This window comes from Alligator sinensis, unplaced genomic scaffold (assembly GCF_000455745.1).
Source record: "Alligator sinensis unplaced genomic scaffold, ASM45574v1 scaffold67_1, whole genome shotgun sequence".
Classification (NCBI taxonomy): Eukaryota; Metazoa; Chordata; order Crocodylia; family Alligatoridae; genus Alligator; species Alligator sinensis.
The window spans coordinates 322,199-345,945 of NW_005842111.1; the positions used below are offsets into that span (position 1 = coordinate 322,199).

The window sequence follows — 23,747 nt, forward strand, 5'->3', positions numbered from 1 at the left end:
CTGGGCTGGTATGTGGGACTGGAGAGGCCAGCAGGCTAATTGGGAGAGGTGGTGGTGACAAGAAGTGGCCGCAAGAAGCCGCAGTAACCAATTATCTATATTTACATTCATTCCTATGGGCAAATGGGGTTCGCTTAGTGCGGTTTCGCTTAGCGCTTAGTTTTTTTTGGAGCCAATTAGGAGCACCAAGTGGGGGTTGCTTGTACAGAGAAATGCCCAAGCAAAAAGTTCAGTTTGAGTTAGTATGTTTCTTCTGTGTTTCCCAGTTAAGCATGAAGGTGCCAAGTCATTTCCAAATCAGGCCTTATATCACTTGCTTCACTGAAGTTAAAGCCCCACTGAGTGACCTTATTGGGATTACCAGCTTGGGTAAAGTAATTAAGATTTGACCTCCAGTGTAGACAGATGCTGAAAAGGCAAGATTTATAATAATTTTTGCTGTGCCAGTGTTAAGGACAAAAGTGCCTTTTAATCATCTATGGAAAATGAAAAACTTTACTAGGCATGCATGTAGGTATGTATGTACTGTTGCCCTAAAACTGTTCACTTATGGAAAAAGTGATAAAAAGAAGGTCATGACATTATGATTATTTTTAGAGCATATAAATATTTGAAATATAATATTTTAAAATTGTCATGCCAAGTTTTTACAGTGGTTAGCAGGCTTTTATTGTTCACTGAGTTTGAACCAGATTTGGGTTCCACTGGGCATGACTACATATCCTATTAATGTGACTGAATATGCTCCAGAACAGTTTGTGCTGGTTTTTATTGCTCCTGGATGTTTACATGTGTGCCCAGGAGTGCAGCATGTTGAGCCAGAGTGGAACAGCTCCAGCTGGCAGGGCACCCCAGAGGTCAGCCTGCCAGCCTGGGGCTGCTCCAACCTGGCTCATCATACAGTGGAGGGGCTGGCTGGGGCAAAAGGGTGCTCCAGAACAGGGCTAGTTAGCAAGCAGCCCCCCACACTGAAGCACCCTCATGTCCCGGCCAGCCCCATCAGCATCTACATGTGTTGCGGTGCACTAAATAATGCCACTGTAGGATAGTGCTTGTGTTGACAAGTACTAACCTACAGCAGAGACAATTAGTTTACTATGGACTAATAGGACCACACGTGTAGATGCTGAGATTTTACTGCAAAGCAAATGTCTTGTGTAGACACCCCCACTAGGAGTTAGGTGCCTAAATACCTTTGTGGATCTGGGCTTAAATCTACTTAAACACAGTGAGTATTCATAGCCATAACAAGTGACAAGAAGATTCAAGAAAGGCAAGGAGTTTTCTGTTATCTCTTTTATTGGACCAACTGCTGGATAGATGGGAGAATTGTTGAATTAGCTTTGAGGCATCAAGTGACCTTCCTCAGGAGGCCACGCAAGTGAGACATATCTATATGAAGCTGGAGATAGGCCTGTTGAGAGTCTCTGGGTTAGGGTCAGAGGGGAAAGCAACAAGGGTGATGTCATGTTGGGGGTCTTCTATAGACCACCAGACCAGGAGGAAGTGGTGGATGAGGCTTTCTTCAAACAGCTAGCAGAAGTTTCCTGATCACAGACCCTGGTTCTCATGGGGGACTTCAATCACCCTGACATTGGCTGGGACAGTAATACAGAAGTGCACAGGCAATCCAGGAAGTTTTTGGAGAGTATTGGGGACAATTTCCTGGTGCAAGTGCTGGAGCGGCCAATTAGGAGCTGCTACTTACAAACAGGAAAGAATTCGTGAGGAATGTAGTAGTGGACGGCAACTTGGGCAACAGTGACCATAAGATGACTGAATTCAGGATACTGAGGAAAAGAAGGATGGAGAACAGCAGGGTAAGGACCCTGGACTTCAGAAAAGCAGACTTCAACTAACTCAGGGAACTCATGGGCAGGATCCCCAGAGAAGCCAGACTGTGGGAGAGAGGAATTCAGGAGAGCTGGCTGTATTTTAAAGGAGCTTTCCTGAGAGTGAAGGAACATACCATCCTGATGCATAGGAAGACCAGCAAGTATGGCAGAAGACCAGCTTGGCTTAGCAGGGAACTCTTCAGTAAACAAAATCACAAAAAGGAATGTTTTAGAAGTGGAAACTTGGACAAATAACTAGGGAAGACTATGACAGCATTGCTCAGGCATACAAGGATGAAATCAGGAAAGCCAAAGTACAATTGGAGTTGTAGCTAGCAATGGTAACGGATGTGCAGGGTAACAAGAAGGGCTTCTACAAGTATGCTGGTAGCAAGAGGAGGATCAGGGAAGTGTGGGTCCCTTACTGAATGGGGAAGGCAACCTTGTCAAGAGGATGCAAAAAAGGCTGAAGTGTTCAATGCCTCTTTTGCCTCAATCTTCACAGGCAAGGTCAGTTCCCAGACTACTGCACCAGGCAGCACAGTTTGCAGAGGTGGTGAGTAGCCCTCAGTGATGCAAGAACATGTAAGGGACTACTTAGAAAAGCTGGACGTGTACAAGCCCATGAGGCCGGATGGGATGCGCCTGAGCATGCTGAGGGAGTTGGATGATGCGATTGTAGAGCCATTGACCACCATCTTTGAAAACTTATGATGAGCAGGAGAGGTCCTGGATGATTGGAAAAGGGCAAACATAGGGCCCATATTTAAGAAAGGGAGAAGGGAGGATCCAGGGAGCTACAGATCAGTCAGCCTCACCTGAGGCCCTGGAAAAATCGTGGGGCAGATCCTCCGAAATTTCTAAGCACATGAAGGAGAAAAAGGTGACTAGGAACAGTTGGCATGGGTTTACCAGGGGCAAATCATGCCTGACCAACCTGATTGCCTTCTATGATGAGATGACTGGCTCTTTGGATGTGGGGAGACCAGTGGATGTTGTGTACCTTGATTTTAGCAAGGTTTTTGATACAGTGCCCTACAACATTCTTGCAGGCAAGCTAAGGAAGTGTGGGCTGAATGAATGGACTGTAAGGTGAACAGAAAACTAGCTGGAGCATCAAGCTTAGGGAGTAGTAATTAATGGCTCAATATCTAGTTGGCAGCTGGTATCAAGTGGAGTGCCCCATGGGCCGGTCCTAGGGCCGGTTTTGTTCAATGTTTTAATCAACAACCTGGAAGATGGCATAGAGTGCACCCTCAGCAAGTTTGCAGGTGACACCAAGCTAGGGGGAGTAGTAATATCTACTGGAGGGTAGGGCCAGGATTCAGCGTGACCTGGACAAATTGGGGGACTGGGCTAAAAGAAATCTCATAAGGTTCAACAAGGACACATGTACCACTTCCAAGTTTTGCTGCAGCCGCGAGAAGAGTTCTTGCCACTTTTTCAGCCCGGGGCAAAGCAGCCTGTGCAGGGCCCCCCTCTCTGTCCTCCAGCACACTGACACCGGGGAGTGCACCAGATGCTGCACATTTGATTAACAAGAATATTTGATTAACCGGCATCCCCTATTCCCCGGCATCCCCTATTCCCCTATTCCCAGGGGATGCTGGATAACAGAGCTTTTACTGTAGATGCAATGCACTTCTCAGTTTTATCACAGACTATACTGTTACATAGGTCATGTTTCTGTAAGTAAGTAAACAGTTTTGGAGTTAGGAAATCTAACATAGGGCAGTGGTCATGAACCAGTCGCTCTTGATTGACTGGACAATCCTGGAGTCGTTGACAGTCGATTTCAGTCTGTCAGAGGCTCCATGACCAGGAGTGGCAGGACGTGCTGGGCTGGGTGGGGTGAGTGGGATCAGAGCCCAGGCAGCTTGTCTGGGAGGCGGGGGGTGGGCGAGGTTGGGGGGTGGGAAGGAGTGGGCAGGGGGCCAGGGGTGGTGTTGGAAGCAGGACAGGGTGGGGGACTGGAATGCCAAAAAGTTACCTTTACCATAAAAAAGTTGGAGACCACTGACACAGGGTAACATACAATATCTTTGAAATCTGGCCAACACTACCATGAACTTCAGTGGAGCCAGGATTTCATTCTCTTTATCAATTGGATTTAGGACTGATTCTAGGCTTTCAAATTTGAGTAACTAGTACTACTAATACCAAAGGACTTCTTAAAAGTTACATCAATAAGTGCGGGAGGCCTGACTAACATGACCTAGAGGATAGAAGATATGGTGTATCTCTGATGGCATCTGCACATTACAGGTCACAGACATCTCCAGCAAGCATTTGGTAAGTGTTGGCACAATAGGCTATGCACTAGGCTCAAGACTGGGCCATTACATTTAAAAAAAAGACAGAAAAGGAAACCGGTATTCTTGCTTTTTGAAAAAAAACCCCAAAACCGGTTGAATGGTTGCCAGGGCAAATGGTAATATACATAGGGCTTGATCTAGTGACCATGTTAGTCAGTGGTCCCATTAACTAAAGTGGATGTTGAAATCAGGTTATTTGTTGGATCAGACCCACTCTTAAAATTGGACCATCATTTCCATTTTAAATGGGTTGTTTTCAATTGTTTATATATAGTTTGTTACCTGTCTTCCCTTTTGGCTAAAATTTTATAGGTTTTTGTTCTTAATCAGAGAACAAATGCTTTCTGGAAAGTTTCAGTCAAAAAGACTCAGGAAAAAAGAAAAAAGTATATCTTTGCCTGTATAGTATTTAGATGTGAAGAAATGAAAGCTGAAGCTACTTAGTACTTTGTAGAACTGGGGCAATTACTAGGGCTGTGCGAAACTCTGGTCCCTGATTTGATTCAGCAGAGATTCAGCCCAATTCAGTGGCTGAATCTCCAAATCTGAATCAAATCAGGAGACCCTTTAATCTCTCCGAATCGAATTGGAACCCTCTAACATGATTTGGAGAGATTCAGAAAGATTTGGCAATTCTGACATAGACGCAGCTTTAAATGTTTTTTCCACATGCCTCTAGGTACCAGGCGGCTCGTGAATGGTGCGATGCTGGGGAACATGGTGTGTCCCACAGAAGCACGAGGGGTGCATGCACGGCCACAGACCTGGAAGCGGACCAGAAGCAGTTCTGGGTCTGCCAGAAAGAGGGTGTGGGGGGGGCCCCCTGCCCCTCCCCAGTTCAGCAACTGGTGCCTCCTGGGTCTGGTGGGGCACCCAGGGTCCCCCTGTGGCTGATTGCTGATCTAGGGGAAGTGCGAGGGGGCCCCCAGCGCGCTCCCTGGGAGACCCAGAAGTGGATCGGAAGTACTTCCAGTCTACTTCTGGGTTTGCCACCAAGCATGAGGGGCCTCCTCCCATGCTTCTGTGAGATGCTCCATCCATCCCAGCATCACAACATTCGCGAGCTACCTGGTACCTCGAGGTACGTAGAAAAAACATTTGAAGCTGTGTCTATGCCAGAATCTCTGATTCTCTGAATCAGCATCGAATTTTCAGATTTGGATTCAGCTGAATTGAATCAGGGACAGTGATCCAAATCAACTAATTGAATCACTGTCCCCGATTCTGTATCCAATTTGAATAGGACCCATTTTGCACACCCCTAGCAATTACCCTGGATAATGAGTTTTACTCAGACGTAATGATGTCATATTTATGCAGAGCTTTAACTGATGCCAAAGGCAGTTCAATGAACAGAGTGGCTGTAAATCAGCCAGAATGGTCTTGAAATAATCTTTAAAAGAAGAAGAAAATGTGATGGACTAGAACCTTCCTCAGATGCTTCAAGAGAAGTAGACAGGCTAGTGTCAAACAGTTTTGAAAATCTATCCTGGTGCATTTAAATCTGTAAAATGTTTGAACTTTCCCCTGTCGCAGTCTCTAAATTATAACATTTGAACAAAAGACAAGCAAAGCTTCTTGTTAATCATGCTGACATCACAATGACAAACCCAATCATGAGAACCGTTTATGTCCAGATGCTGCATTTTTTTGCTACTTGGCTGGAGAGAGCCAACAGCTTGTTAACATAATGGATTCTGTGTTCTTTATAAAGATGACATGCAGTAGAAGCAGTGTCACCCACAGGGGCAAATATGAACTGTTTCTTTTCCCAAAACATTCCATTTCTCTTAACAAAACTCCCTTATTCAAAATGGAATATGATATGAAAACATAAAGTGGTAAATTATACATGATGATCCTTCTAAGTCCAGCCGATCAAAGTATTTTCTGATACCTTATGCTACTGAAAATTACTTTAATATTTGAAGTCACTGACGTGCTCAGCAAATATTCAAGAAGGAAATTACCAAAATTATTTCTCTTGTATATGTCTATAGGTTTGTTGGGGTTTTTTTGTAATAAGCCATGTTTCGTATAGGGATACTAAGATGCCAAAATTCCATAGGTTAAATTCAGACCCCATGTAAATGGAGTATAACATCAAATTTATTTCACTGTGACTTTCAGTTGCTTTACTTGCTCTGTTTATGATTTAACAGACATATGGTTGTGCTCTCAGCTATTGGGCCTTGTGCAGGGAAGTAAGCATGAAATGTGGACAAGGGTATAGAATCATATTCCCTGGTGGTTCCTGGACCACCAACATAGCCACTTTGTTACTAATGAAGCACATGAGCCACATGAAAATCTCTTTGGTCAGGCTATCCACTATTACATATATTAGGGAAAGGAGATGTGGGTGTTCACAGAAATGCTGGGCAGTCTGTCCTCTAACACTCAGGTCTTTAGGGGTGCTTTACCTGTCTGCAAGATTTTGCTTTCAGAGACACTTTGTTGAAGACCTGACATTCTGGAGTAAATTTTCAAAAACATGTATGTGATTTAGCAGCCCTATTCAAAAAATATTTATTTGCTATGTATGTTATAGTTCCTAACTTTTAAGTACCCTACTGCCTAATGGAAATCAAAATCCCATATTAGGTACCTGAGTTCCAGTACAATACAGACAGATTCAGGCTCCTAGGGTGAGATTCATAGAACCCAACATGTTTTGTTACTTTTGATACCTTCATCCTCAATTATTATTTGTATTACCATTTTACCCAGGAGTGCTAGTCATTGACCAGGACACCACCACAGTCTATTTTTATTTTTATTGATCAAACTAAGTGTGGCAGCAAAGTAATTAGATAAGAAATTCAATAGCTTGAACGCTCTCATTAGATCTGATAGAGAGGCAATTCTGTCATACTGCAGTACCTTTAGCTGGAATATTTAGTTGTATCTCTTACCATTAGCATTGGGTGAGGGGATGGAGGAAGAGGGGAGAGAAGAAGAATGAACAAAGGACATTTTTAGCAAAACTTTCCAACTTCAGCACTAATAGGAATACAACTACTTTGGGGCTTCACTCCCATATAAGATGCTTGCTATCTTAGCTGAAATACAGGGGACTGAATCTAGAACTTCCAGAGCTAGGAGCATGAGCTGTTACAGCTTGAGAGAGAGAGAGAGTCAAATCCCTATGGCTGAAGCTGTAACATACTCTGTGGGTTGGACACAGATGAAGACTTGTAACTAATTTAGTAGGTTACACTTAAATCAGTGAAGAACTTGCCCTTGATTGGTCATCTTAGCTCCACAAGCTTTTTTGTGGTGGGACATAGTGACTTTACCAGTTTCATACAAAACCCAAAGAAATTAAGCAATGAAAAAACAAATCGTCTTATAAAACATGCCTACCAATAGAGCAGCACAAATAGGACCGTGGATGATGTACAGCAGATGTGTTTCAGAACTGATCCAGCAGCTGCAGTGAAAAAACAATCATTTAGGATTTCGTTGCTACCCTTTTCTCTTTTAAAGACAATGTTACTTCTTTATAAATTGGAAGCTGAAATTTGACTTACTTGTCATTGTAATATAAACTTCTAGCTACCGCATGAATGCAGGCAGGGATCAATGGGAATCCTGAAAACAGCAAGTAATGTGATTTTTTATAAATCTGACCAAAGATGAATTCTTACTTCATTATAAGGTACTGTTAAAATGTCACTGAATAATACTGAAGCATAATAAACCTCATTTCACCCTGCAGGCCTTAATCAGCCACATAATATCATTGCTTTCAGTTACATTTTGATTTAAAAAAGAATTTTTCCAGAAGAAGGCCTGATGCATCAAAATTCTGCGGTATTACAAAACAAAAAAGGAAAGAAAACGTGGGTAAACAGTGCAGCCAGTAAGGCCCTGTTCCAGCAAAGCATTTAAGCATGCAAGTAGTTCCACTGACTTCAGTGAAAGCACTTTTGAGCTAAACTACATGTTTTGAGATTTACTGGATCAGGTTACAAGTAGAAAGATGTAAACAAAAGATTTCAGTTCAGACAAGGGAAGTTAATGTAACAACCAGTTTCGGTTCCACGTTCCCATTTTCTCATTTAGGCTAAGTAGACAGTCAAAAAGCCTGAGGTAGAATCGATCCAATCTATGCAGGTTTCTCTAAGCGGTGTAGATCGGATCATCAGTGACCCAAACTCATGTTCACTTTTCAGCTGGGGCAGGCAGGCAGATGCCTGCATTGGCTGAGGCCAGAAGACAGGGGGTGCTCCCACATTCCTCTGAATATGCCACACATTACCAAGGACACCTGAGCACAGCTGAGTGGCTGCGCCGTCCTTTATTGGCTGTCATTACTCACATACTTGTAGAAACTCTTCTTGTTACCCTGCACATCCCTTCCTAGCTGCAACTTCAATTGTGCTTTGGCTTTCCTGACTTCATCCCTGTATGCCTGAGCAATGCTTTTATATTCTTCCCTAGTTATTTGTCCAAGTTTCTGCTTCTTATAAATTTCCTTTTTGTGATTTCATTTACTGAAGAGTTCCCTGCTAAGTCAAGCTGGTCTTCTGCCATACTCATTGGTCTTCCTGTGCATCAGGATGGTTTGTTCCTGCACTCTCAGGAAGGCTTCTTTAAAGTACAGCCAGCTCTCCTGGACTTTTCTCTCCCTCAGACTGGCTTCCCAGGGCATCTTGCCTATGAGTTCCCTGAGCGAGTTGAAGTCTGCTTTTCTGAAGTTCAGAGTCCTATTCTGCTGCTCTCCATCCTTTCTTCCTCAGGATCCTGAAATCAATCATCTCATGGTTGCTGCCACCCAAGTTGCCATCTATTAGTACATTCCCCACTAATTCTTCCCCGTTTGTGAGCAGCAGGTCAAGAAGAGCACAGTTCCTAGTTGGTCGCTCCAGCACTTGCACCAGGAAGGTGTCCCCCGTACTCTACAAAAACTTCCTGGATTGCCTGCACACTTCTTTCTGTATTGCCCTCCCAGATGTCAGGCTGCATTTATACACGTACCTTTGTCTGGTCTGACGTGCTGGTAATCGAGCGCGCCAGAGCAGACTCAATTAATCGAGTATGCGTAGTACACAAACTGATGCACCCAGCACTGCATCGCATGCATTTGTATAAATGGAAAAATGAGTGTTGGTGTGCAGAAAATGGTGGCAGTGAACTTCTGAACTAAAAGACCTTTGATGCATTTTAGTTCAAAAGTGCGCCATTGCTATTTTCTCAATGCTGATGGGCATTTCATTGTTTATACAAATGCTGCAGCACCGGGTGCTTTTAAAAGTGCCCAGTGCTTATGTGCATACATGTGTACAAATGCCCAGGGTGACTGAAGTCCCCTATGATAACCTGGGCCTGTGATTGGGAAATTTCTGCTAGCTGTCTGAAGAAATCCTCATTCACTCACCACTGCTTCCTGCTCTAGTGGTCTACAGCAGACCCCCACCATGACATCACCCTTGTTGCTCTCTCCTGTGACTCTAACCCAGAAACTTTCTGGGGGAGCGGGGCTTGCAGCTACAGCTCCTGGTATGGGCTATTCTAGTGCCAAGATTTGGGGGTGGGGGGGGACGGACGGACATGACAATGGGTCCTTGTGCCAGGCTGAGCTGGCAGCTGCCCCTTCTCCTCTCCTGGAAAATGAACCCACCTGAGCCAAGCTAGCCCAGCAGGCAGCAGCCACTGCTTGGGCAGCAGGTGGGGTTGGGTGGGGGCTTGCTCAGCTCCTTGGGCTGCGGTCCCTGGAATCACCTCCCACTGAGCCAGAGAAGTTTAGGGTGAAGCCATTTTCTCCTGTGCAGCCACAGGGTTCAATTCATGGGGGAGGCTAGGGAGGAAGGCAGCCATGCCCTTGTGGCTGCAACACCTAGCCAGAGGTGACTCCAGAGTGGGGACAAGGGTGGGGAGGGATGGCTGCCAGCTCAGCCCAGCACAGGGACCCACTGTCCCTTCTCATCTTGGCACTAGAATTGCCCCCACCAGGTGCTGCAGCACCCCCACCTAGTGAAGGGAGGGGGCGCAGCCATGCCCTTGTGGATGCAACACAAGGTGGGGGATGATTCTAGTGCTGAGATAGGGGGTGGGCAGGTCCCTGGGGCTGAGCTGGCAGCCACCCCTCTTCCACCCCTGTTCCCACACTAGAATTGCCCTCAACCAGGTGCGGGGGGGAGGGGGGGGAGCTATGCCCTTGCAGCTGTAGCACTGGTGGGAGGTGATTCCAGTGCATGGTTCCTCCCCCTCCCCATGGACTCAGAGCCCCATGGCTGCACAGGAGAAAACAGCTTCAGTCAGAACTTGGCACTGGCTCAGGGTTGTGGGGGAAGGGATCCTCCAAGCCCTTCATGGAGCCACTGCAGTGCAGGCCTCAGGGCTCAGGACAGGCAGGGGCACTCTGTGTCCCCCTACCGAGCCAGGAACGAAGAGTGAAACACTGGTGCTGCCTTCCCCCAGCAGTTTGCAAGACTGGCTCCTTTCCCCCTCCCTCTGTCTGGCTTGGCTGACAGCTAGAGAGCTTGGGGGCAGGGCTAGTTAGATGCTTGGCTGGAGCAGTCAAACCACACTTCCTGAGAGGGGAGTTAGGAGGCCCCGCAAAGTCCCCTGGGATACTAGCAGGCTACAGCCTACCATGATTCACAATTGGACCTGGCTCTGATGTTCAACAGATTGGTCCAACCTGACTGGAGTAAGTCTGATACTACATGGATCCAGGTCTTAGACTAGAATCTTCCATTTTAAAACTGGTCCATGTGCCTCAAACTTTCATTTTGTTCTGGGTATAGCCTGGTTTCCAACCACCTAAACCAGAAAAAGTGCAATGTCTGCACCTAGCCTTAGAAAATGAAGAGTCAGCCATAGATACATTTCTGTGTATGCTGATTGCTAGCAGTTCTGCCTATAAATAGCTTCAATTGACCCTTCTCTTGATCTGTAGCAATAAAAATAACCATATAATTGTATTAGATATATTTTACCATTTTACTAGGTCCCCTTGTTTCTTGTTGAGTTGTAGAGTGTAGAAGAAAATTATCTGCATCAGGTGTGGAATTTTATACTTTTTAGCACACATGCTATATGGTCGCAAACTTCTATAGCAGGGCTCTCCAACTTGTAAGTGGCTGGCAGCTGTATACTGTTCAGGTATCCCCCCACAGTGCACTGTGCAAGCAGGAACCTCTCTGCTGGGAGTGGTGCCTGGGTTGGAGCCCAGGAGCTGCAAATTAACCCCTTAGGTCAGTAGTTAGACAGACCTGCTCTATCGCACCATACACTAAACGATCACTTGATTTATCTTCATGCCACTCCTGGCATGGGAAGCGTAGCCTAATATATTGTTTTAGCAAGAAATTCATACCAAGATATATGAAGGGTTAGCTCAAATCATAAGCAAAAAGATATTCTGAATATTGTTCTTAAGAACACTGGCAGTTTCTGGACTTCAAGCTGTTTTTAATTCTTAAAAGAAAACTTCACAGTCTTGACATAAACAATAGCATGTCCAGTATTCAATTAGCTTGTGTTCTACAGCACATGTAAGTCACATACATATCTAAAAAGAGATTTAGAGAAGTTATACTGAAATAATATTGAACCACTGAAGCTACATTTTTGAGTAACAACTGATTATGGGTGCTCAATCTTAGATCTGATTTTGAGAAAACGCTGGTCACCCAGGGCCTTTGTACACACAACAAAATTGGCCTTTAAAGGGGCTTAACTGCCCTTTTGTACCACTTTAATGGCATTGCTATTTACACGCTCGATGGCATACTCCCCTTTAAATAACTTTGTTACGTAGCAAGGTAAAACCCATCTGAGGTGTTTGCTACATAACTAAGTGCAAGGCAGGGCACATGGTAAGGGAAGCTTGGGCTTGGCAGGCTTCCAGTACCCTGTGCACCATCCCTGCCACCTTCTCCCATCACTAGGACACTCAGCCACCCTCCTGCTGCCTTGCCACTCTGCCCCCGGGGCAAGCCAGCTGTTCCCGGGTGGTCCAAGACAGCAGGAAGGTGGCAGGGACAGTGCACGGGGTGCTGGAGCTTACCTGCCTCTCCCATGATGGGGGAGAGGGGCGAGCTGCCGGTGGGGCAAGTGGTCCCTGAGCTGTGGGGGACCCCAGTGCTTCCCTCCATGGTGGCAGTGCCAGCAGGTGGCATCCACCTGCTGGCACCTGGCCTGGGTGGTCCCGGGGGGTGCCACCACCATAGAGGGAAGCACCGGGCCTTGCGCAGCTCAGGGGCTGTGCAACCCGGCAGCAGCTCATGCAGGCAGGCTTGACTGAAGAAAACAAAAAAACCAAAAACAAGCGGCAAGGAGCCTGATCTTTATTTATTTATTTTGTCCTGGAGCCTACCTGCCTGAGCTGTGCAGGGCCTGGTGCTTCCCTCCACGGCTGCGGCACCCCCAGGCAGCTCCCAGGTGGGCTGCTAGTGGGCAGGAGCTGCCCTGGGTGTGCTGCAGTTGCAAAGGCAAGCACTGGGCCCTGCACAGCTCAGGTGGGCAGACAGACTCTAGGAGGGGGTTTGGAGGTGGGGATCAAGCTCCTTGCTGCTTTGTTGCTTTTTCTTTTCCTTCGGTCAAGCCTTCCTGCATGAGCTGTTGCCAGGTTGCACAGGCCCTGAGCTGTGCGAGGTCTGGTGCTTCCTTCCACGGTAGCAGTGCCCTCTGGGACCACTCAGGCCAAGGGCTAGCAGGCGGGTGCTGCCTAGGGGGCACCGCCTCCGTGGAGGGAAGCACCAGTGTCCCACGCAGCTCAGGGACCGTACAGCCTGCCGGCAGCTCAACCCCCCCCCCCCCCCCCCCCCCCCGCAGGTAGGCTTTAAGGATCGGGCCCCCTAAACCTTGTGTATACACAATGAGGGGTTACTTCAGTTTAGCTCACCCTAACTTGAAACAGTGGAAATGGTGGGGGTTTCTAAAAAAAATCAACCATTCCAATTTAGGAAAACTAAACCGAACGAAACCCTTGTCGCGTTTACAAGCACCCCCAGGCTCTAAAATTAAGCTAGTTTTGAGTCTGGGCAATCAAAAACAGAAGCATCCAAAACTATTGATAATTTATAAATTTAGGGCTAAAACATTGTGCAAATATAATCAGAAGACTGAAATCTGACTTTTGAAAATGTGCTCTTTATTCTATCGAAATCTGTCAGATTTGGCTGGCTGCTTTTTTATTATGTTATTTTATAATTGAGATCTCTAGACACAGTAGTTCTCTCTCTACTTTTTGAACAATGTAGGTCAAATGGAACTGCCGGAAAAATAAATTGTTGGCCTTCTTCAAGTCAGTTTCTGACCCTCCACCTGGGCATGGTGAGACTTCTCTGAAAATAAACATTCATTCCTGTATAAACATCTTAAAAATGAGAAACAATGAATAATTACTTCTTAATGTCTTTTCATAATAGGAGACTATTTTCTCTATACAAAGGAGGAGTCACTTCCTGACTCCACAAATGCAAAGATAGAGGTATGTGCAAAAGGATTTATTAAGTTAAGAATTCTAACTTTGTTAAAATATTAAAGAAAGAACAGTATTTCATTCTTGTGCAATATTGCTTCTTATTTCAGAGAAACAATATTGTCTGGTGCACTCTGAATTGCTCAGAAAAAAGTAAATGATACCATTTGAAACTGAAAATAATAAAGGCTTTGCACATCACACCCCAAGTGTCATAGTGGTAGTTTTTGGTCCCCTCCCCCCACACCCCGAAAAAAGAAAGAACATATGTATTGCATACCCCAGCCAAGAAGATAATACCACATTAAATGCTGTTTCTCTGCAAAGACAGCCACCACAATGAGAGTATGCAGATAAATGCCTTCACAGAGCATCCAGAAGTAATTGCAACCCATTAGATACAGGTAAATGAACTGAGACACTTTGCAACTAACCTGTAGGGGGAAAAACAAAGATAAAATGTAAATAATTTGGCTGCAATAGTACTAGTGAGAATCAATGGCAAAGTGGAAACCACTGGATTACCCTGCTTTATTACAAATGTTGCTTTGATATGTTTTTATTCCTAACATAATTCTCATGATTACGTTCAGAGGCCCCACACAGAAGGTAACAGTTTCACTGATTTAATTCCAGGTACATTAGCAGCCTCCAGCAACAAGGTGTGCGTCAAGAAAAACCTCAACATTATGTTCTCCTCTCACCGGTTCCTTGCTTACTTGGACATAAATGTACTCATTTTGACAAATAAAAATTCCTTTGTGCAATTATCTGAGGCCAACTTCTCTACGAAGATCTTTCACTTAGGTCTCTTATCCCAGAAGCATAACAATGCAGCAAAGCACCGTGGGCAGTTAAAACATACAGGGGCAGCAGTGACTTCTGGCTGCTGCTGTACCACTAGCATGACTGTATAGTTGCAGTGGCAGTGGTTTTTTCCACTCCCCTCTATCCCTCTTCCCACCACAAGCTGGCACTTCCCTGCTTGCCCCACGTTACTTATGCTACTTTATCACTCTCTCACTTACATTAGTTGCTCCAGTAGAGTCAGTGCATGTACTGTCTCCAGGAAAAGGAGACTAATCTCCTGAATGGTTAGCCCTGGTGCCAACTATACTAAGCAGAAATTATCTATAGGCTTTGATTTTCCCCTCTGGTTTTTCTTTTACTCTGATGTAACTCTATACATTTATCCCCAAGTAAAGGATATCAAAATCAGGCCCACACATCTCTCCCTCTTTAAATTGGTCACTCCCTAAAAAATATTCAATTATATCACCATAGGAATAGGAGAAGAAAAACAATCAATTTCTACCTAAAAAAAATTACTGTTGTTTGGTTTTGGAGCACAAGTCTGAGTTCTGTTGAAATAGAACAAAACTGAATGTTCTGGGATAGCTTTTTTTTTTTTAAACCAGTAAAATTAAAGTTATCTACTACACCAGAACTGTATATGGATCTAAGCTTGGTTTCATTGGATTGCTAAAATAATCATTCCCTTAAAAATAAACATACAAAAGCATATGGCAAAACCATTTTAATTTAGAGTAAATCCCAGAAATGTATTATATCCAATATAGTAAACATATTAAACCACCCATGAGAAAAGGACATCTGTGTGCTAGCCATTAAACTCATTACTCATTACTTATAAGGACTGCAACATCATATAACAACAGTGTATTTCACTAAATATTAATTAAAATATTTCAAAACATCCAGAATGACCAAGACTCTCAATGTAAACAGTCACCAACATGAATACAGGCCCCACAATCTAGCCCTAACTAATTAATCCATTTTAGCTCCACAACTGCCCTTGAGTGAATATCAAATTATTATTATCACACTTTAAAGAAAGGAAAGTTGAAGCCACAATGAAAGCAGTTTGTAGACCCTTGGATTAAACTCCAGCCTTTCTGACTGCCACCCTTTGGGCAAATTTAAGCAGTCTGTAGACCCCTGGCATAAGTCCACAGCAGTCATCCTTTCTGGTCCTGTGTCTATCTTGTAGTTGTTTAGGATTGGGTAAATGAAGCTCCACATGATACACGATACCAGATCAAAATCTGAAATATCTGAGGCTGTCTATTTAATTAATCCCCTTGTGATTTTGAAACCTCATACCCGAACTGGCTAAGCTGCTTCTAGACATCTGCTGTTATATTAAAAATGAATTCATTGGTACAGTAATTGAAACATTTTAGTTTTTATATACATCTTTTCATCAGCTATTCATCCCTCATTTATGTCATTTTCATTGCTAAATCTCTTCCCACACAAATCAACAAGGCAGCCAAATACACTTTCACTTACTGGATTAGTCGCAACTAACTGCTGGTTGTTGGCAACTGCAGTCAGCCAAATTATTGTAACAATGGAATTGCAAACAAAAGAGAAAAACAGATTTTTATGGAGGGTGATCCTTTGGCAACTCAAGCTCCTAGGAAAGAGAGATGAGATAAATTATTATATAATAGATACTTGAGGACTAATCTGATATTCTAAAGTTTTGGAATTCTTTATTTTATAGGAAGAAAGCCAGACATTAATTTTTCCTTCCATGTTCAGTTTAACATAATTAATTATTATTTTGAAAGACAAATGATGCCTTATCTTTGATTGAATATAATGCAAAGCAAATCCAACAGATACTATTATGCCAATAATGAAAGGATTTGTTTTGTAGGAATTTACTAAAAAAAACCCTCTGGAAAAATATGTTTTTATGCTAATGTAAGGGGATATTATATTCTATACCTCCATCAACTTCTGAAAATATGTCTCAAAATAACTGATGTTTATGCAGTGTTATATAGAGCCAGGGTGTCAAAGTCACCTGGGCCAGATTTGGACCATAAAGCACCTTGATCCCATCCATGTGGGCTGTCATAGTGGCCACCGTGGTGGCAGAGGTGGTGGTGGAGGGTTTTGAAGAACAGTGGGAGTGAACCAAGCTCTCCACTGATGGCCAGACCTAGTGGGGCCCTGGACTGTGCAGCAGGCCAGACTCCTCAGCTTCTAGTGCCTGGTGGTTGGGCAGTCTGAATAGAGAGTCTCTGTGGGTTATATGTTTGACACCCTGGATACCAAATATAAAATTCTTACCTTATCATACATGACCACAGTATGGCCTTAAGCATATAAGTAATATCTTTGTTTGCTGACCTTCCCTATTCATGTAAAATCTTAACAATCTATAAATAATTCTACAAGTTTTAGAATGAATATATAATTGTATTATTTGTCTCAGTAATCTCTTTCAACCATAAATTCACCAAGCATTGGCTTTAAACTTCATCATTTACTTTCTGAGCTTTTTCTTATTATTAGTCTTGTTCCTAAGGGAGGTGGCACTGTCTTTTTTGGATGCTTACCTCCTATAGCTTTTCAGTTATACAATGCCCCTTGTCTCTGAGAGGAAGTTTTGTCATATAGAAAGGAATAATGCCATATTAGGAAGACAGCCAAAACAGGACCCTATTCTTATGTCTATGGCTGGCAGCAAACACATGGCAAGAGGAAGAGGGTTTCATTGCCTCCAATTTTCTGGATTAGAGAAGCCAGTTGGCTACAGTCAAAGGAAAGTCCAAACAGACAAGTATAGTTTTTTATATTTTCGGTGATCAAAGAACTCAAAGTTTAAATAACTGTGTGCAGAATATGAAATACAGCTATAAAATGCTATGTATAAAAGATAGTTAAGGTTTTAAATGTATATAAAAAAACCTTAGAGGAAGATGAAGGATTTAAATAATCTAAAAGCCATACTTAAGGAGAACACACAGCAAATTCTTTTAGAGGTGCATTTCTTCCTGTAAGCAGGAACATGAATGGGGGTTCCATTATAGTAATGCAAAGTCTGTACAAATCTGCTGCACAATTTGATTTATCCCTCATTCCAGAAAAAGCTACAGAGGCCTAACCTAGTGTTGCTTATATATCATGATACGTGAATGTTGCTCATTAGAAACATTTTGAGAAGATCAACCTTACAGACAGAAAGAAAAAAAACAAAACTAGGTAAACAAAATGGACTCAACACAAAACATTTAAGTTAATGGAATACTAAGGATGCATAATTAATATTCCAAAAATGCAATTAATGAAAATTTCAGAACATATATAGCTGTTCTCTGTATTTATGAGACAGAGGGCACTAAGAGAATCTCCCCTACTTGAACCTTCCACATTGGATTTGAATGCAATGCCAGTCCTTTCACTACGTGAGTATAAGAATTCTCTACTTTCAGTACAACCCTCTCCAAAAGATTTGGGGAGGGAAAGCAGCCCAGGCTTTGCAATCTCCTGAGGACATGTGAAACACAGGAAGAAAGGAAGAAGTTCACCAGAGTGGGCACAGACAATTAAGATGAGATAGGAAGCAAATTATGCCTGTTTAAGTCTTAGAATAAGGCTGTTATAAAATAAGGATCACATGTTATCGCATTTTTCTAAAAAAAACAAACTATGAAGTATTCCACATGTATCCAAAACTGCCAATAAGACAATGAGGCCAAACTGTGGAGTCCTTCCTCACATTGGGTCCATTGACATGAGATATTTACTGTAGAGTTGATTAATTAGCTCCACAGTAAACATCACGTCTATATGTGTGCCCCTATTAGGTTGGAGTAGACTAATTAACTCCTTCTACTTTACGGCAGTGCATGTGTAGATGCTGCCTTGGCTGTCTGAGGCATGAGGGTGCTTTAGTGTGTGGCCTGTCTGCTGGATAGCCCTCCACTGGAGCACCCTCATGCCCCAGCCAGCCCCCTGAAGCATGTTGATCTTGGGGGGCCAACCCTGAGCTGGGAGGCTAACCCCTGGGGCTCCCTGCTGCCCGGGGCTGCTCCAACCTGGCTCAACATGTTGCAGTCCTGGGCATATGTTCAAATGGTGCACCCAACAGCAATAAACTCTAGAGCAATAAGCTCCAGAGTTTATTGCTTTGCATTAATTGCATATGTAGATTCATCCACTGAGTAGAAAGGATGTTTAGTCTCAGTGAAGTAAAACCTGACCATATAAGGAACGAGTAAGGGTGTTAAAATGTGGTCCTACATGAAACCCTCATTTGCCTGAAGGAAATGGATAGAAAACATAAAGAAAAAGAATTAAGTGATAAAAGATACTCGGTTAGATTTTTTTTCTGTGTATTTTATATATAAAAACAACTCCAGCCTAGAGCTAATTCTTAAATGTACAAATGAGTCATGAACAAATCTGGGATTCTGTCTTATTATCAAGACATCATTGCACAGGCAAGGAAAGGAATGTACAATTTATGAAGCCATCTCTCAGGGTCATCGAACAGCTGTTCCTGTTGAATATTCAGCACACCCACCCCCACCCATGCATGAAAGCATCACAGGACAAGAAATAAGAAAGAAATACTTATGACATTTAATAAGGAAAGACTGCTTTCAGCAATAAATAGGATTCCTTCCTAAGCCTCCACCCCTACCTTTCCCCCTACACACATCTCTTTTCTGTGCTGTGTTTTTGTTAATGACATAATAGCTTTTACTCAAACCTATTCATAATTATGATCTAAGTTCATTTTAGTTTCTCTTGCTAGACTTAAATTCCATGCAGTAAAAAGATGTTAGAAATCCCTCTGTGTAATTCTGCATTTCCACTCCTTATGATATTTCATTTTACTTATAATAGTTCATAAAATACATGCCTGTGATGTCTATGCATAAGAGGTAAAGAGTAAAAGTTTCAAGAGGACCTAAGGGACTTATGGTCAGGTTTTTAAAGGCATTTGGATATCTAATAATGCAGACAGGCATCTATTGGGATCAATGTGATTCCCTTAACTGCATAACTGCAACTGATTTTCAATTGGGATTAGGTGCTTATGGCCAGATTTTATTTTACCTATTAGACCTCTGGATGCCTAAATGTGATTGAAGAAACACCTTGCTTAAATCGCTGAACAACCTATTAATACAAAAAGGAAGAGAGGTCCTCCTCTTTTTCATTTAGATGACCAGTAGATGAACTAGGATCTGGCCCTTAAGTCCCATTTTCAAAATTACTTAACTGGTGTTGAAAATTTTACCCAGTATAGTATACCTTCTATGGAGCAGAGCCTGACAGCCTTCTCTCCAAAAACAGTCTTTAGATCTCAAACAAAAGAATAAGGGGACATTCAATGGAACCAAAAGGCAGCAAATTCAAAACTGAAAAAGGAAATACTTTTTTGCCAACACAAAAATAGACCCTGGCTTTCACCACCTCAGGTTGTTGTGATGCCAAACACTTTGCAAGATTAGAAGGGATTTGGCATTATATGACTAACTAAAATATTCAGAATTCTAATAGTTAGTGCTTAAAAAAATTGGAAGAGATACAAAACTTCATACTTCAGGATTTTAACCAATCTCCATCAGTAAACAGTATAAGACCTTCTTGTGGGGCAGTTAATCCCATATCTCTCTACTGTGGAGCTTCTTGAAAATTCTTCTGAACCATATTGTTATGAACTACAGTCCAACAGACATCACATGGAAACAATGAATCATTAAAAGAATAAATATGATGCAAATTCGAAATTCCAAGCATACCCCCACACAACAGAAAAGCCACCTGTTAAACTCACGAATTATCATAACAAACTTCAGTCAACACACAACACATCCTGGAATTAGTCTTATTCCTCACTGACTCTTGAAGTACTAAAAATACTTTACAGGAACTGTACATGTATCCCACGGGACCATGTTGTAGAGGTTTTCCTCAGCTCCCTTTAAATTTTGTAATTTCCTTTTATTTCCCAGCTTAACCACAGTCTAGAAATTGTGGTTTGTGGTTCTGGATTCTTTCCATGTGGTTCTCTAAGGATACAAAATCCTTCTACCAGAGACAAAATTCCTTAGAGAATTAGACAAACATAACATTCTTACAATTTAGTTCAATAACAGCAAAGCAGACCACCTGCTTTTGCAGTAAATACCACAATCTAAGATGAAACTGGCTTGGGTTTCATATTATAAGTATTGAAATTACAGCTTTAATATAACTGAACTTTTAAATCACATCCAAATTGTTTAAAAATTTAATCCTAAAGCATTCTTCTGTGGCACATGATTTTTAATCTGTTAAACTTTTTATGAGGTTTAAGGCAACAGTACATCCCGATTATGCCAAATCAAACAGTTGATAGAGATGCATAGCTCTTTCATGAGTTTATCTTATTTAATGGTGCAAAAATGAATAAAGAGGTTCCAAAATAAACATATGTTTTACTGAAAAATCATATGCCATGCTTAAAAAAATGTCCAACAGGAAGGCAGAAAACTTGCACATTGCAGGTTAATTCTAAGATTTCCAAAAGCATTCGTTTTTTAGGGAACCATCCAAAACATTCTTAAAAGGGTTATCAGAAAATGTTAAATAACTGTATTCCAAACATCAGACCTCTTCAGTGCCTCAAAAAAGACACTCAAAATGTTGAATGTTACAGAATTTAAGTGATTTTTGAAAATCGTGTGGAAAAATGTGTGTCTAAATTGATGGATTAAATAGTTGATGCCTAAAGATACTTTTGCTTGACACCAACTGAAACTAAGAGAAAACTCTGAACATTTTAGCCTGCCTCAGATAAGAGTAGGTACATCATAAATTGAAAGGAGGATAGAGGGATTATTGTTTTTATAAGATTGCTGAAAGCAGATACTTAATATTAAAATCACATTTACTAGGGGGAGAGTTCCCTATCATTAGTAGTCTGACTAGTCTTGAACATAGTAAGTAATACTGTAGCAGTGTTTGGAGGCCTGAATTCAGAACTGAATTAGCACAACACCTGTATAAAAAAGTTGTGAATGAATTATGAACCACCCCTAAACTAGGGTAGATTTACCTAACCTGGTACAGAGTTACCCCTGAAAGGACTAGGGGTAAACTGTACTTGGATAACTTACAGAAGTTTGTGTTTGGTCAATCCATATCCATCCAGGGATGTCAATTTGCTAAAAGCAAACAGTCTGTTTGCTCCCCCCACCTAATGAGAAAGCTGTAGTAGCTGTCTATTGTGTGAACTTCCCTGGGATAGCTGCACATGTTTTTCTTTATGCCAGTTACAACATCATACAAATCAATGTAAATTATACTAGTGTACAAGTGTCTAGCTATATCCTTAGTCTATAACAAACAAGAACCAATCACATCACTACAAACTTACAGTATGAAGCATCCAGAAAGACCAAACAGTTTAATTTGCAGCAGAATTAAATGTTCTTTTAAGGTAGCAGATACTTTGCCATTGGCTTCAATACCTATGAAGCAAACCTACCTTCCTTCCTCTGCAACCAAAGACCTAAAGTTCAGATGAATTGATACGCTAAAGAAGTACAGGCTTGATGAATGGACTGTAAAGTGGACAGAAAAACAGCTGGATCATCATGCTCAAAGGGTAGTAATCAAAGGCTCAATGAATGTCTGGTTGGCAGCTGGTATCAAGTGAAGTGCCCCAGAGGCTGGTTTTGTTCAATGTCTTCATCAATGATCTAGAAGATGGGATGGAGTGCACCCTCATAAAGAATGCAGATAACACCAAGCTGAAGGAAGTAGTAGATATGCTGGAGGGTAGAGCTAGGATTCAGAGAGACCTAGACAAATTGGAAGATTTCACCAAAAGAAATCTCATATGGTTCAATAATGACAAGTGCAAAGTCCTACACTTAGGACAGAACAATCCCATGCACCAGTACAGGCTGGGGATTGATTGGCTAAGAAGCAGCTCTGAAGAAAAAGACTTTGGTATTACAGTGGATAATAAGCTGAATATGAGCCAAAAGTATGCTCATGTTGTGAAGGTGGCTAACAGCGTACTGGCCTGCATTAGTAGGAGTGTTGCCAGCAGATCAAGGAAAATGATTATTCCCCTCTATTCAGCGCTGGTAAGGCCACATCTGGAGACTGGAGTCTAGTTTTGAGCCCCCACTATAGAAAGGATATGAATAAATTGGAGAGAGTCCAGCAGAGGGCAACAAAAATAGTTAGAGGGCTGGGGAACATAACCTATGAGGAGAGGTTAAGGGAACTGGAATAATTTAGTCTGGGGAAAAGAAGCCTAGTAGCCCACAACAACCTGAAAGGTGGTTCCAAAGAGGATGGAGTTAGACTGTTCTCAATGGTAGCAGATAACAGATCAAGGAGTAGTGGTCTCCAGTTGCAGCAAGGGAAGTTTAGGTTAGGTATTAGGAGCAGGTTTCTCACTAGGAGGGTAGTAAGGCACTGAAACAGGTTACCCAGAGAGGTTCCGGCATCTCCATCCTTGGAAGTTTTTAAGACCCAGCTAGACAAAGCCGTGACTGGGATGATCTAGTTGGGGATGATCCTGCTTCATAAAATCATAGAATCATAGAAAGGAGGACTGGAAGGGACCTGTAAGATCATCAAGTCCAGTCCCCTGCCATGGGCAGGAGGTAATTGGGCTCAAATGAGTTCAACAAGGTGTTTGTCCAGCCTTCTTTTAAAAACCTCCAGGGATGGTGACTGCACCACCTCTGCTGGATGTGTGTTCCAAATTCTAGTTACCCATATGGAAAATAAATTTTTCCTTATGTCCAGCCGAAACTTTCCTCGACTAGTTTGTGTCCATTGGACCACGTCCTCCCAGGGGTGTTTTTCTGAAAAGTTGCTCTCCTAGATCCTGGTGTTCTCCCTTGACATATTTGTAGGTGGCTATCAAGTTACCCCTCAGCCTTCTTTTGCTCAGGCTGAACAAACCCAGGTCCTGAAGTCTCTTGACCTCCTGAAGTCCTTTCCAACCCTAATTTTCTATGATACTATTCTCCATGCAGCCAAGCTGAAGAAGTTCCATGGAGGATCCATACACACAGGGCCAGAAACCTTAGCTCTGAAGATGCTCTTTGCAGGCCCTATGCATCTGAGTTTGAAGGCCAGTATACAAGAGAAAAGTTTGAGGGGTGGATAGAGTACTTCAGTCCAAATTACCCACTATAGTAATGTGCTGAAGAACCCAACATCAATAGATGCTATGAGACAGGTCAGTTGCTTCTTTGGTTTGGTGCAGAGCGAGAGGAGACAGAAACCTGACTATCTAAGCTTGATGTGATAGCATAGGATTTAGCCCAACATGTCTTCATTATTTTGAGTATCTTCCTGCTCATTACTTACTCCAAG

At 42.6% G+C, this 23,747-nt stretch overlaps 1 protein-coding gene across 5 annotated transcripts in view; it reads right to left on the reverse strand.

Moving 5' to 3' along the window:
* The window catches only part of CALCRL (calcitonin receptor like receptor), a 122,224-nt gene that overhangs the window by 15,879 nt on the left and 82,598 nt on the right, over positions 1–23,747 (reverse strand). For all 5 annotated transcript variants that reach the window (XM_006024626.3, XM_025205323.1, XM_025205327.1 and 2 more), the window contains 4 exons: positions 15,903–16,029; positions 13,867–14,020; positions 7,684–7,744; positions 7,517–7,583 (listed from right to left, as the gene is read on the reverse strand). In XM_006024626.3, coding sequence (XP_006024688.1) covers positions 7,517–7,583; positions 7,684–7,744; positions 13,867–14,020; positions 15,903–16,029 — 409 coding nt within the window. The remainder of the gene's footprint in view (positions 1–7,516; positions 7,584–7,683; positions 7,745–13,866; positions 14,021–15,902; positions 16,030–23,747) is intronic.